A 13148-nucleotide genomic window follows, 5' to 3' on the forward strand; every position below is an offset into this window, starting at 1 on the left:
AGAGCAAGGCTCAGGTGGGTCAGCCCTTGCAGGGCAGCCCAGGGGAATTGGTTTGTGTCAGGAGATTTTTAACAACTTGTTTTCCCATGGCAGAGAGTGGGAATAGCCTTTGTCTTCTAAAGATATTCTTTCTACAGTCTTTCACTGAATGTGGGGTATGTGAAATTTAGGGTGAGTTGAGTTTATGGTCTAAGCAATCAGCACCAGGCAAATAATGGGGGGCTAGTGCCAGTTGCAGCAATAGCCTCTTCCTCTGTAATAGCTAGTGATGAGCTTGTGTACAATTAATCTTGGAGGAATAAAAGACAAGTTCAGAAGTACTTGTGCTGCTCAATTATAAACCCTTTGCTGATAGGGTTAAAGCTGTATAAGTATCTCTTTATGCATGCCAGTGCAGGTCTGGGAATTGGAAACCCATTTTTCACAGTGGGAGAAATTCTTGTTCAAAATTTGAAGCGGAAAATGGATCAAAGAGCTCTGAGATTCACATGTGCTTCATGTGACCAACACCATGAGGCTTCGGTTAGCTTTTGAGCAGTCTTAAGCTGAAAAGCAGTGCAACCAAAGGAAGCATTGCTTATACACAAACTATTATTGTCTTATTTGTTAAGCATCAAAATGAAGTTGTCAAAAGCTCATCAGATGTTTTCGGTCAACCCAAAGCTGTACTTTAGGTGGGATTTTTGCCTGAAAGCTTTGTGCAATTACAACCAGGATATGTCTGGTGGTAGAAAAGGGAATCATTGTCTTAGGAGCAGCAAATCCAAAAAGCCTGATCATCCTGGAGGAAAATAACATCCTGGTAACTGTTGCTTTTCTGCAAGCCCCTGGAGATGAGCTACAATGCCTTCAAAGCATTCTGCTGTGAAGAAATTTGTAAGTTCAGCTCAAGTGTTTTAGTTAGCAGTATACGAAATCTCTGAAGACTGGCAGCAGCTAACAGGGATGATGATGGATGGAAATGGGAACAATGGCCATTAACTGAGGGCTGTGGGAGCTGGAGGAAGTTTAATATTTGGAGAGTTTTGCACGGGTGAGAGAAGGACAGGGGGCTCCTCTTGGAGCAAGATGAGAAAAAAATCATTTCTGGGCCAATTCTGTTTCGAAATGGCCTGGTTCTGCACCAGCTGACCACAACCAGATCCTAGGTAGCTTTTTTGGCTTGTCCAGGTCTGCTGGGTGTCCCCACAAGGCTGACAGTGCCTTGGGGACGTGTCCACATCCATACCCAGCAGCTGCTCCTGCTCCTTGGCCACACACTTTGCCTGTCCCCGGCTTGCTTTGAAACAGAGATTTATGGTCAGAGCTCTCCTCCCCATCTTTATCTTCCTCTTGCTGAAGCAAGCGTTAGGCTAGGTTGACAGGTCCACTTAGTTAATCTCCGGGCCCTGCTGAAGGTCACCCTGACGCACGCTCATCATCCCCGTTCCCCTCTGTAAATAAGCATTTGATTCATCATCTCATGTCCCCTCCATCACGGGGAACGGGAGCGGTGTGCCAGCCACCACCCTGCGGGGATGTGAGTCACTGCCTCAGCTCCCGGCACTTCCACACTGGCAATAATCGTGATTTATGCTCCAAAAAGTACCAGGGAATCGTGGTCAGGGCTCTGAATCGTCACTGGGATATGAGGGCCGAGGGCTGGGTGGGGTAGAGCTGGTGCCTGTACATGGGGCTGGTCTTCCAGGTGCCCTCAGTGCAGGTATTTGGGGTGGCCACGAATCCTGTGTGTCAAGTGGCTCTGTGCTTGGGGGCAATATTAGGATCGTGGAATGGTTTGGGTTGGAAAGGACCCTAAAGCCCATCTGTTTCCAGCCCCTGCCATGGGCAGGGCCCCCAGCCCCCAGCCTCAAACAGCCTGGCCTTGGGCACTGCCAGGGATGGGGCACCCACAGCTCCTCGGGGCAGCCTGGGACAGGGCCTCAACACCCTCTGAGTCAAGAATTTCCTCCTTATACCTCATCTAAACCTACCCTCTTTGAGTTTAAAGCCATTACCCCTTGTCCTATCACTGACAACAAGTCCCTCCCCAGCTGTCCTGCAGCCCCTTCAGGCCCTGGCAGCCCACTGTGGGGTCTCCCCGGAGCCCTCCCTTCCCCCAGCCCAGGTGGCCCCGCAGCATTAACGTTAACATCGGCATTAACAGCAGTGTTAACATTAGCACTGCCGTTAGCGTCACCGCTAGCATTAGGGACATCAACATTCACGCCACCATTACCGCTACCAACATCCCCATCAGCACTAGCATTAATGCTAGCACTGCCATCAGTGGCACGCCACGGGTTTCCTGGGTTGCCACGATGATTACAACCATTAAAACCCATGATGTTTTTTTATTTCTAATTTATAAATCGATAAAATCAACTCATAATCAGTAACAATAATTTACATTTTATTAAAAATGCACCCATTACTTCAACTAATACCATTATTTTATTAATTTTTACTATCTCATTAATTTATTAACTTTAGAATTTAAAAAATTATATCTTATAGTTTATTATAATTTACTATTATAATTTATTGTTATATTATAATTTATTTATTTAATAGAAGATGAAACCCTTTATTTTTATTACTTCTACTAATTTTAGAATTTTAGAATTTATAAAAGTAACTTTCAAAATTTGATTTATTTAATAAATATATTAGAAACCTTTTTTTAATCAATTTTGTTAATGTTAATTTTGTTAATTTCGTTAATGTTAATTTTGTTAATTTCATTAAATGTATTAAATGTATATTGTATTAATGTATTAATTTAAAATTAATTTAAGCGCATTAAATGTATTAAATGTAAATTTATTAAGTTTATAACGTCTAAAATGTATATTTTATAACTTATTTATTTTTTTAATTAAAAAAAACCCCCACAAATCCCATCCTCGAGATGGGCGAACAAGCTGGGGGGGGCTCGAGGGGCGTGCCCGGGTGAAGGGGGCGTGCCCGAGCGCGCGGCCCGCGGGAGGAGGCGTGGCCGGACGGCGTGACGCAGCACGCAGCGGCGCGGTGACGCATTACGCAGACGCTGCCGGCAGAGCAGCAGCAGCAGGAGGAGGGGCGCGGCCATGGCGAGCCAGTCGCAGGGCATCCAGCAGCTGCTGCAGGCCGAGAAGCGCGCGGCAGAGAAGGTGGCCGAGGCCCGCAAGCGTGAGTGCGGCGCGGGGCGGGCGGCGAGGGGACGGGGCCGCTTTGAGCCGCGGCTGGGCCCGGCGCGGTGCTGGGTGCTGGGCCCGGCGCTGGGCGGCCCCTCGGGGGGGAGCCCCCGGCTGGCGGCAGGCTGCTCGGAGCCCCCCCGCATTAAGCCTGGCCCCGAGGGGTGCTGCCCTTCACGAGCCTGGATTGCGTCAGGGTAGTGCGGCCGGCAGGGCCAGGGAGGTGATCGTCCCCCTGTGCTCGGCTCTGGTGAGGCCGCACCTCGAGTGCTGGGGTCAGTTCTGGGCCCCTCACTGCAAGAAGGACATCGAGGCCCCGGAGCGTGTCCAGAGAAGGGTAACAAAGCTGGTGAAGGGCCTGGAGCACAAGTCCTGTGAGGAGCGGCTGAAGGCACTGGGGGTGTTTGGTCTGAAACAGAGGAAGCTCAGGGGAGACCTCATTGCTCTCTGCCTCTGTTTCAGAGGAAGGGGTGGGGAGCTGGGGGTCGGCCTCTTCTCACAGGTATCCAGTGATAGGACCAGGGGGATTGGCCTCAAGTTGTGCCAGGGGAGGTTCAGGTTGGAAATTAGGAGACATTTTTGCTCAGGAAGAGCAGTCAGGCACTAGGACGGGTTGCCCAGGGAGGTGGTGGGGTCACCGTCCCTGGGGGTGTTCAAGGAGAGGCTGGACGTGGTGCTTGGGGAGAGGATTTAGTGGGTGACATTGGTGGTACCAGTGGTTGGACCAGATGATCTTGAAGGTCTTTTCCCATTTTAATGATTCTGTGATTCTATGATTTGTACCCGCTGATGGCATTGCAAGGAGCAGCTTGTTGTAACACCCTCTGCGGATAACCCTGAGTGAAGAGTTTTTTGGGAAGCCCGGGGGGGAAGTCATGCAGTACCCAGTTCTCTCTCTTGCTTGTACAACTGACCTGAAGCAAAGCTAAAACTTTGTGTTCCTCCTCCCGTGATGTTTGAGGTCACTCTGAGATGCTCACATGAGCAAAGCCGGGCCTGCAGCTTGCCTCATGTATCTGCTGGATGTGAGAACTGCTCCAGCTGTGGCTGCTGGAAGCTGGGTGCTCGGTGAGCCGGGCAGTGGTTTGGCGTTACTTGGGGCAGCCTGGTGCCCCTGAGGCTGACACTGTGAAGCCAGGCGGGTGTGCAGTTTGTGTGGTGCTGCGATAGCAAATGTCACAGTAATGGTTTTGCATCAGACCGCTGGAGGGGTGGGGGGCAACATGCTCTGAGTACTTTCGCTTCTGTATTTCACATGCTGTGTTCTTTGGAAACAGGAAAGAATCGGAGGCTGAAGCAGGCCAAAGAAGAAGCCCAGGCAGAGATCGAGCAGTACCGCCTGCAGAGGGAGAAGGAATTCAAGGCCAAGGAAGCAGCGGTTGGTTTGCTAGAGCACTCCCTGTTACCTATCCAGTCCCTTAGCCCTAAAACTGCGGGTACTTGCCCTGAGAATCACCCTCAGGGTGGAACACATTACCAGAGGTCTACTTCCCCAACTGCCTTCCTCTGATGCACAGCCACGTGTCGTGGAGACACTGGTGGAAGTGAATCAGCGTGGTATGTTGTGCCCTGAGAGCCAGAGCTACTCAGGGCAGTGAATTAGCGTGGTAAGCTCGTGTACCCCTTGGTGCCCTGGGTAGCAGCATCAGAGAAGACAGAGCTCATTGCTCCTATGGCCAGCTGGGTTCCCTGGTGCTAACTTGGTAGAAACCACTTGCCTGGTGGACGGCGCTCTTTTGCTGAGAAAGCTGTGAGGCCTGTGCCCTGCTCAGCCTGGCTGTGTGCTGGGGTGTGCGTCCTCCTCTCGCTCTGAGCAAGAGGAGTTAGAGCCCAGAGGTGCAGAACTGAGGCCCCTTTCTCACGGAGGGCTGTAGCACAGGTTGGGTGGTTTTGCTTGCTGTGTGTCCCTGCCATTTCTTTTGAAATCTTCTGGAAACGATCTGGCAGCTCTCCATCTGGCCAGGTTTTGGTTAGCACAGTAATGCCCCCTCTTTTCTGTACAACAGCCTTCCTGCCAGTTGGTCAAAATGAATTTGTTAAAATCCCATTTTAGTTTGGTAATACCAGGTAATTCCAGACTAACAAGTAGACTTTACTGCATGGCAGTTGGTTCTGCTTAACTTACCCTTCTACAAAGAGAGAACCTCTTTGAATTTGAGTCCCAGGGTACTCTCTGTCTCAGCGTACTTTTCCATTCCTCTGTTTTCCCCACTTAAAATGGGAACTTGCTCTCTCTGCCTTTGCTTATGGAGCAAGGGAGATGCTGTAATCCATGAGAAACTCCTTGGTGTGCATATCACGCATCCCGCAATCCTGGTAACAAGCCAGGGATTTTTATAAAGATTCTTCTAGCAATGGGGTGATGTGAAGACTGGGCTTAAACTAAATCACAAGTACTAATTTCCTTATACCATCAGCTACAGCAGCGCACAGGGATTCACAGTTCCATTGAATTGACTTCTGGAATTCTTCTGAAGCTTCTGCTCTAAACTGGTAGCTAATGTCTGAGAAGATAAAAGCGCATGGGCTGTGGGTGATAAACTAGGGCAAGTTTTGGGGGAAATCTGAGAGGACAATCGAAGTGTACTCCTCTGTCCTTTCAGAACAGTTATTCCCCAGCAAAGACTAGTTGAGGTGCACTGAGGCAGTACAGAAGGACAAAATACAGAGCTAATCATAATGTTCTCTCTGTGAAACAACTTGCATGTCAGCTTCCTCTTTCCTTTGCTATTGTAGGCACTTGGATCTCACGGCAGCTGCACCACTGAGGTTGAGAAGGAGACCCAGGAAAAGATGAGTGTAATCCAGCAGAACTTCCAGAAGAATCGTGAGGTGGTCCTCTCCCAGCTGCTGTCACTGGTGTGTGACATCAAACCTGAAATCCACGTGAATTACCGCATCAATGGGTAGTGGTGGAAGAAGGAAGAAGTGTACAGGAAATGCTGGTAGCAGCATTTGAGCTTCAGGTGGAATGTACAGCTCTCAGCCATACCTTACCTGTTTTGTGAAGGTGTTAAATTATTTCAGTGAGTTGTAGGCTATCAGCATCTTGTCGGACTTCTGTTGGTTTCTTCATTGCCATAGATTTAGAGCTTAAACTTTACGTGACCGTGTCTCAAATCTGTGCTGAGTTATTAAATGTGTTCAGGCTGGCACATTAAAGCTCCCTTATTTCGGAATAGTACTCAGTGAGAGCCTTTCCTCTGAGAACTAGAAAGGGGAGAGGGATGCTGGCCTTGAGCCAGTAATTTAGACCTGCGTAACTGTATTGTTGACCAAAATGCATTTTTAGTATGTTGTAAGCCTTCATACAGGGTTAAACCTCATCAGAAGAATTCTCTGGCTGTACAGTGCTAGCTGATAATCTTCAGGTGCTTGAGTTTCTCTGTATTGAATATCCTCTGTATATTCTGCTGTTAGCTTGAGTTACAAGTCTGGCACCATGACACTTGAAAGTAAAAACACTCAGTGAACTCCAAAGTCTCTTTAGTCAGTCTTGTGCCTGCTAACTTGTTCTGAATCCTGTCGGTACTCTCAGTGTGTTGCATGAAGAGTCTGGACTGAAGAATGAATATAAAATATTGATAAAAGTAAGAGAAAACAAATGTCTGAAGGTCACAGCAGGTAAGTTTAAAAACTGTTAGAGAGCTCCTCCTCTTGGCTCCAGTCTGATGCTCTGCCAGCCAGATCGTTCTGAAAAGCTTCAGGAACAAATGTCCTTGTGACTATTAGGGGAAATAAAACGTTGCCAGTTCACTAGTATAGTTGGATAGCCAGGGACTGTGCAGTAATTATCCCTCCTTTAGTCAAGTCCTAGGCACTGCTTGTTTATACCAAGGTCATGCTTTATCCTGTAGCATCCTGCTGCGCTCAAGAACGGTATGAAACAATTGTCTCACTCTTTAGTTAATAATACACACAGGTACATCAAGAACTTTCATGTTTTAGCAGTTTATTCCACCCCACCCTCCCCCAGCAGGATATTAAATGTAACTTTGATTTTTTTGAGTTTAGTTTGAAGCTTTTTGCAAAAAGGAGACCTCAATCAGCACGTAGCTGATCCAACCTTCAGTTCATGCAGTTGGAAGAAACCTTGATGCTCTTCCTCAGGCAAAACCCTGGGTATTTCTGCAGAACTTCAGTGCAGCGTTGAAAAGCCTCTCGGACCTGTAGAGTTTGGGAGGGAGGGAAGAAAGCAGGGTGGATGGGAGCCTTAAAGAAATGGGTATCTGCCAGCAGTCACGCAGGGCGATGAAAGAGCAGACTGCTGTGGTGTCTCCTGTGGTAATATTTTAATGCTACTGTACTGTAGTTCTGAAAGCATCCCTTTAGGAGTTGAGGCTATTAAATGGGTTGTAAAATTGAAACAAAAACCTCCTGTGAAGTGAAATGTGTCAAGCTGGGAAAAAGCCAGGTTGGTACAAGGAGAACAGGACCAAAGCATTTTTAATCAGTCTGGTCTAATGGCTGGAGAAGTGATACGGCCTCATAAAAGGTTGTAACCATGCTAATTCTGGTCTGTCCTTTGGAGATGAAACTTTTCCTCCTGTTGAGAACAGGTGCTCAGATTCCAGCATGATACTCCTCAAAAAAGTCCTCCTAGCCCCAGGCAATAATTAGTTTCACCCAGTTTGTTTATCAGTAAAAGGAGGCTCTTTGTCCAGAAAAAATACAGTGCGTGTCCCCACGTTCTCCTACTGATTTGTCGTATCCCTTTGTTACATGAGCACTTCTTACCCTGGTATCCTGGAATAGGGAGAGACAAAGGAAAAAAGAAGTAAAACTCCCCTGATGATTTCCTTTCTGGCAAAAGAGGATGTGAAGGCTTACTCTTCAGAACATGCAAAAGTTCCAGTGCTTGCAAGAACATCGATTTTCTGTAATGTTTCCCTGAGATTTAACTGGTGAGGATTACCTGACTGCATACTTTGCACAGAAGCATTTCCAATTACTGCTCGCCAGGAAGGCTGGCTTTGTTTACAGCGTAGATGTGTTGGTTTAAACTGGGATTCTTTAATCTTACAATGAGGTGTTCTGAGAACAGGAGGCCTGCTGTCTGTGTGCTGAAGCCAGGCTCCTGACAAATACTCTGCAGGGAGCAGTTTCCTACTGGCAGACGTAAGGAATTAGAAGCACAGAGGTACGGAGTTAGACATACAGCTTCTTGCATCAGATCTAGACCTCCACTTGTTCTGCAGCAGGTTTGGTTAATAAAACCAGCCCCAGCTGCTAGTACAAATCTGTCCCTGAAGTCTCCCTGCTGCTGTTCTGTCTGCATTGTCCCTGGCAGATGTGACCCCTGTAGATGCAATGTAACTTGCTCTCATACTCCAGAAAGGGATCAGAAGCTGCTTTAAGCATCTGTAGCACCAATTCTTTTACTTTGAGCTCTGGCCCCTGGAAATATGGACAGATTGCCAGCCCAGTCAGTCCTGGTGCTGTATGGAGGTAAAAAGTGTTCAGCAATGACTTGGTTTTGTTTGTGCAGTGTCCAGCGAGTAGCTGTGGCTGTGTTCTGGATAAAGCTGTGTGCAGCTGAGCAGTTTCCTGGGATCCACATGGGCACAGTACAGGACTTACACAGCACCATTTGGCACTGTTACATCTGCGTTCATCAGCGATGGTTTGGAGTTGGTCTTTGGGGTATTTCTTTTCAGACATTATGTGTACTTTACAGTTGATGCTTTTCATTTTTAAAATACCATGGAGAAGTCTTGTCCTCTGCACCACGGGGAGAGCACCAGATGGACAAATGGCTTATTAACACCAAAATATGTGCGTCATCTGGATGGCTTAACATGCAGTACAAGGCACAATTAGGACACATTTGTGCTGCTTGAAGCCCGAGCTCAATTTTTGAGGGCTTGCCTGTGCTCACAGAGCTTGCTCCCTGCTCAGCTTGTGGTGTTTGCTCTGAAGGTCAGCATCTCCTTGCTGCTGCCTGAGAAGGAGAGCTCCAGATAAAGCTCCTGCTGCCTGGCACGGGCAAGCTGCTCGAGTCCTTGCTGGAGGTGATGCTGAGGACGGGCTGGCCGCTGGCATTTCTGGGCAAGCTGAGTGCAGATGTACTTGGTACCTCAGGGCAGTTTCAACATCAGTATCCCACACAGACCATCTAGATGGGTGGTTGCAGCCTCATTAGGCAGTGTGAATACAGAACGAAGTGCCTGTTGCAGGAGGGAGCTGGTGTGCTGGCTGTGACCAAAGAGACAAAAAGGATAAAAGGGACAATTTGATCTTATGCTCAGCACCCCCTCTGGAAGGGAGGGATGAAATCAAAGCCCCTCAACACCTCTGCTCTGTCTGATGATGCTCTTTTTTTTTTTTTTTTTTTTTTTTTTTTTTTGTCATTTCAGACTCAGTATGTCCTGGGCTTCATCCCTTGTACGGTTCTTGCAGCTAAATACAGAATCTAAGTAGGAGAAGGGCCTAGCAGCGGACAGGGGGGTGGCAGGGGTGGCAGGGGTGACTCTCCCTGGTCCTTCACAGCCTGTGTGATCACAGGAGGCTCCCCAGAAAGCAGGCACGTGGCAAAGCTGTGCTGATGGGGCTTCCTGTGAAATAGGAACAAGAATCAGTGAATTATTTTTATGGGAACATTTTGTTTGAAATTTAGCATGTGATTTTAGTTTCAGGGCAAGTAATTTTCTGATTTAAGATCACCCCTGCTTCCTTTTCCCCTCTGGCTCCATTCCCAGGGTCCAAGCAGTGAAACAAAACAGCCAGATCATCCCCAGCCACGTATGTAGAACCCAGAAATTTGGGAACATTTTCATTGAGAGAGGAGCAATTTCGGCTGCTGGTGCTTTATCAGAAAGTCCCTGGGCAGCTTGACTTGGACAGTGCAGAACCATGAGAGAGGACCCTGAGTCTTCCCAGTGCCGTGGCTGCAGCTGGTTTTGACTGGAGCCATTTGCTGTCCCGCCAGGCTGGGTGCTCACACGGAGGATTTGCCTTGCAGGAATCATTGAGCGTGTTCCAGAGTGTAAATCCAAACTGGCCAACCTTAAATTCCTCCTGCTTTTGCAAGACCCCTACGCAATTCCTGATGATCTTTAAAAAGCCTGGAGCTTTTAAGGCTAGGAATAAGCCCATCAGGCTGCTGGCAGTCCTTGCCTTCCTGCTGCCCACAGCTCCGGGCTCCTGCTGTTTTCCCTGCACCCGTGCCCATCAGACACAGCAAGCAGGACCAGCTGGTTGCAGATAACCATGCAAGAACAATGCCATTCCTCTTACCTTCCTCTCTCTTTGCCTACATGAAAGCTGGTTGTTTTTCCTTTCCTTTGTTTCCTTCCTCATCTGGAATCTTTTTCTCTTATGTGACACCAGTAGTTCTTGCATTAGTGCAAAATAAGAAAGAAAAGCCTAGAACTGACTGTTCACAACGGAGGTTTTGGCTTCAAAGCATTAGTAAAAAGACTATCAAAAACCCTCAAGATAAATGTTTCGCTGAAAGACAGTTCCCCAAAATAATCCAAGTAAGAAGGTTAGTTTAATCTTTCTTTGAGGTTGAAAGGAGAAAGTATTAATTTCTTGCAGAAAAGATTGTATCTTGGACTGGCATAGAAATAGAAAATAAATAGGTATGAAATTATATTAGGCTGTCTCAAAATAATCTAATAAAGCACCAGCTGAATCAATAGCCAAATCATTATCCAAGGCACATAGCAAGTGTCCTCTTTTTAATTTGAGGTGCAAGAAAGAGGCTTTTGCATTACCATAATAAAAAGCATAATATTTTACGTCTTCATAGGAAAAAAGGCAGAAATAGGGAAGAAAAAGAACCGCACTTTATGCTTTAAGCAAGTGTCATTTTTCATTTGAAACATGTATTTTAGGAATATTGTGAAATGAAGTTTTTGTATTTAATGACTGTCAATCTGTCAGCTTTGTGGAGCTGTTTGACAAAAAAAAAAGCCGTCTGTAAAAGAAGACTGTGTGCTGGAAGAGGGGAAGGGCAAGATGAGGCTTTCGACAACTTTGTTCTCCTCATTAAGGCTCACTGGAAAAAAACAACAAACTGATGAAAGTTATCTTCAACTTCTGCTGAAAGTGCAGATTCATCCAAAGAAATGAGATCTGCCTGTGTTGGCTGCTGCTCGCTGCTGCAGCAGGCACAGCTGCAAACAAGACCCGCGAAGGGAGAGCCTGCAGCTGCATGCAGACCACTGCAGACAGGGCAGAGAGAACAGTGATGTGCCATCAGCTTTGGCTGGTTTCAGATATTGCAGAAAAAATATTTTTGTAAAACCATGTAATTAATAGAGAATATGGTCTTGGGGGTCAGAAGGAAATAAAAAAAGAGACTGAAGAGTATGTGCCTCAGTCTTTAAAGCAGAGGGACTTGAAGTAAGTGGCAGGATCTCAGAAGTGGCATTAAGAAGAGGACAGAGGATGAGGTTACCCCAGAGGACAGGGCTAACTGGTTGCTGTCAGGCTGGGGAAGCATTTCAGATGGCAGTGTTTTTTTCCCGGAATCAGGTTCCCTGTAATTTATTCATTAATGCAGAGCGATGGAATAGAGAGTACAGTTATAATGTATGTCCAGGGCACCAAGCTGGGAAGAGATACAAACAGTACAGAGAACTGAATTACAATTTAAAATGATCTTGATAAATGGGAGAAATGATCTGAAACTGATAGCATGAAACTCCCCAAAGAGAAGTCCAAAACTGAGCTAAGAAAGGTGAGATCAAATACACAAACCCAACCAATAGCCAGCTGCACAGCGCTGCAGAAACTGTGACAATTAAACTTCCCCCAGACTCAGCTGGCAAATGTCTTGGTTTTGAAGAGATGCCGCTGTGCTGCAGCACGTTAATACAAGTGTCCCGTGACAGATGGAGGAGTTAGAAATGCTTGTGCTTGTGCACGGGGTGAGGTCTCTGCCCCCTGTTTGGATGCGGAGCTTTGAGGCCCTGTGACAGAATGAAGGAGACCTGAAATAAGCCAGGAGTTGTTTCAGAGAGGGCAGGTGTTAATTGTACACCAGGTTCATTGAGGCTAGAAGTCATCGGCTTAATTTGCACCAGGAACGATTTAGCCTGGGGGTGCTGCCCAGCAGGGCGAGCGAGCCCGCTGCAGGCTGCGGTGCCTCTGGGACCGGCAGGTGAGAGCAAGTGAAGTGGGAGAGGGAGGCTCTGCCTTGGGTTAACATGAGTCAGGACTTGCTTCTTCAAACACCAAAGAGGGAAGCTTAAGAGAACCCTCGGGCTGCCTTAATTCTGATTTACACAGAACCAGCTCCCCTGCCAGCCTGTGCAAGCCGAGCATTCAGCCAATGCGTTGCTTTCTGGAGTAGAAAAGTCTGTGTTTTCATTCAGTTTTAATTTCACTCATTCCCATTTCAGCTTTCGAGTGCCCAACATGGGGACATTTGGAAGACCTCCACTCGCAGGGCACAGCCTCTTTGCTTCTGCCTGGCTTTTCAACCAAGGCCAGGGTGTCAGCTGGGCGCCGTGCAGCCGCAGAACCTCGCGTCTGTTTGGGATCTTGCCAGTGTCCTCTTTCTGTTTTAGGCAGATAGTTCCTTCTTTCTGGTGAGCTTTTGCCTGACCTTCCAAATTCCCTTCTAGTTTACTGTTTGGCTTTGTATCTGCAGTACTCCCTGCTGGTTTAAGGGGCTTGAATTTCTGTTCTCCGGCTGCTTAATGCTCAAGTTTTGGTGGGACTGTTACTAGGTGGGACAGGAACATTACAGACACAGCTTTGTGCTTCAGGAGCCTGGCTAAAAAGGCATCTGTGCAAAGCCTAGCTTGTTGGCAGGCTAGAATCTAACATACATGTGCTGTTTATTGAAATAGCCTGTAAGACATTCAGTGATTAATCTGTTCCCTGTGGCTACAGGGTGTCTGCTTGCATGGAGAAGATACCAGGTAAGCTCTCATCTGACTAACAAAAGCACCGAAATTACGCCCTGAATAAGGTGCTCAGAAAACTGACACCTGGCAGAGGTTTCTGAGCGTTTGATGACTGCTGGAGTCGGGACGAGCT

General features: G+C 47.2%; 1 protein-coding gene across 1 annotated transcript; it reads left to right on the forward strand.

Moving 5' to 3' along the window:
• The first annotated feature begins 3017 nt into the window (after positions 1-3017).
• On the forward strand, positions 3018-6635 carry ATP6V1G1 (ATPase H+ transporting V1 subunit G1). The gene is made up of 3 exons (XM_082775944.1): positions 3018-3150; positions 4433-4533; positions 5892-6635. Exons 1-3 carry the CDS (start codon positions 3069-3071, stop codon positions 6063-6065), a joined length of 357 nt encoding a protein of 118 aa, XP_082632070.1. The 5' UTR covers positions 3018-3068; the 3' UTR covers positions 6066-6635.
• Positions 6636-13148: the final 6513 nt, after the last annotated feature.

Source organism: Aythya marila (assembly GCF_965140915.1).
Source record: "Aythya marila genome assembly, chromosome: 19".
NCBI lineage: Eukaryota > Metazoa > Chordata > Aves > Anseriformes > Anatidae > Aythya > Aythya marila.

Bases quoted from the DNA above. Each gene is read 5' to 3' on its own strand.
- ATP6V1G1 (XM_082775944.1), top strand. From the start codon at position 3,069: ATGGCGAGCCAGTCGCAGGGCATCCAGCAGCTGCTGCAGGCCGAGAAG. The intron at 3,151-4,432 runs GTGAGTGCGGCG...CTTTGGAAACAG, and splicing joins GGTGGCCGAGGCCCGCAAGC to GAAAGAATCGGAGGCTGAAG. The intron at 4,534-5,891 runs GTTGGTTTGCTA...TTGCTATTGTAG, and splicing joins TCAAGGCCAAGGAAGCAGCG to GCACTTGGATCTCACGGCAG.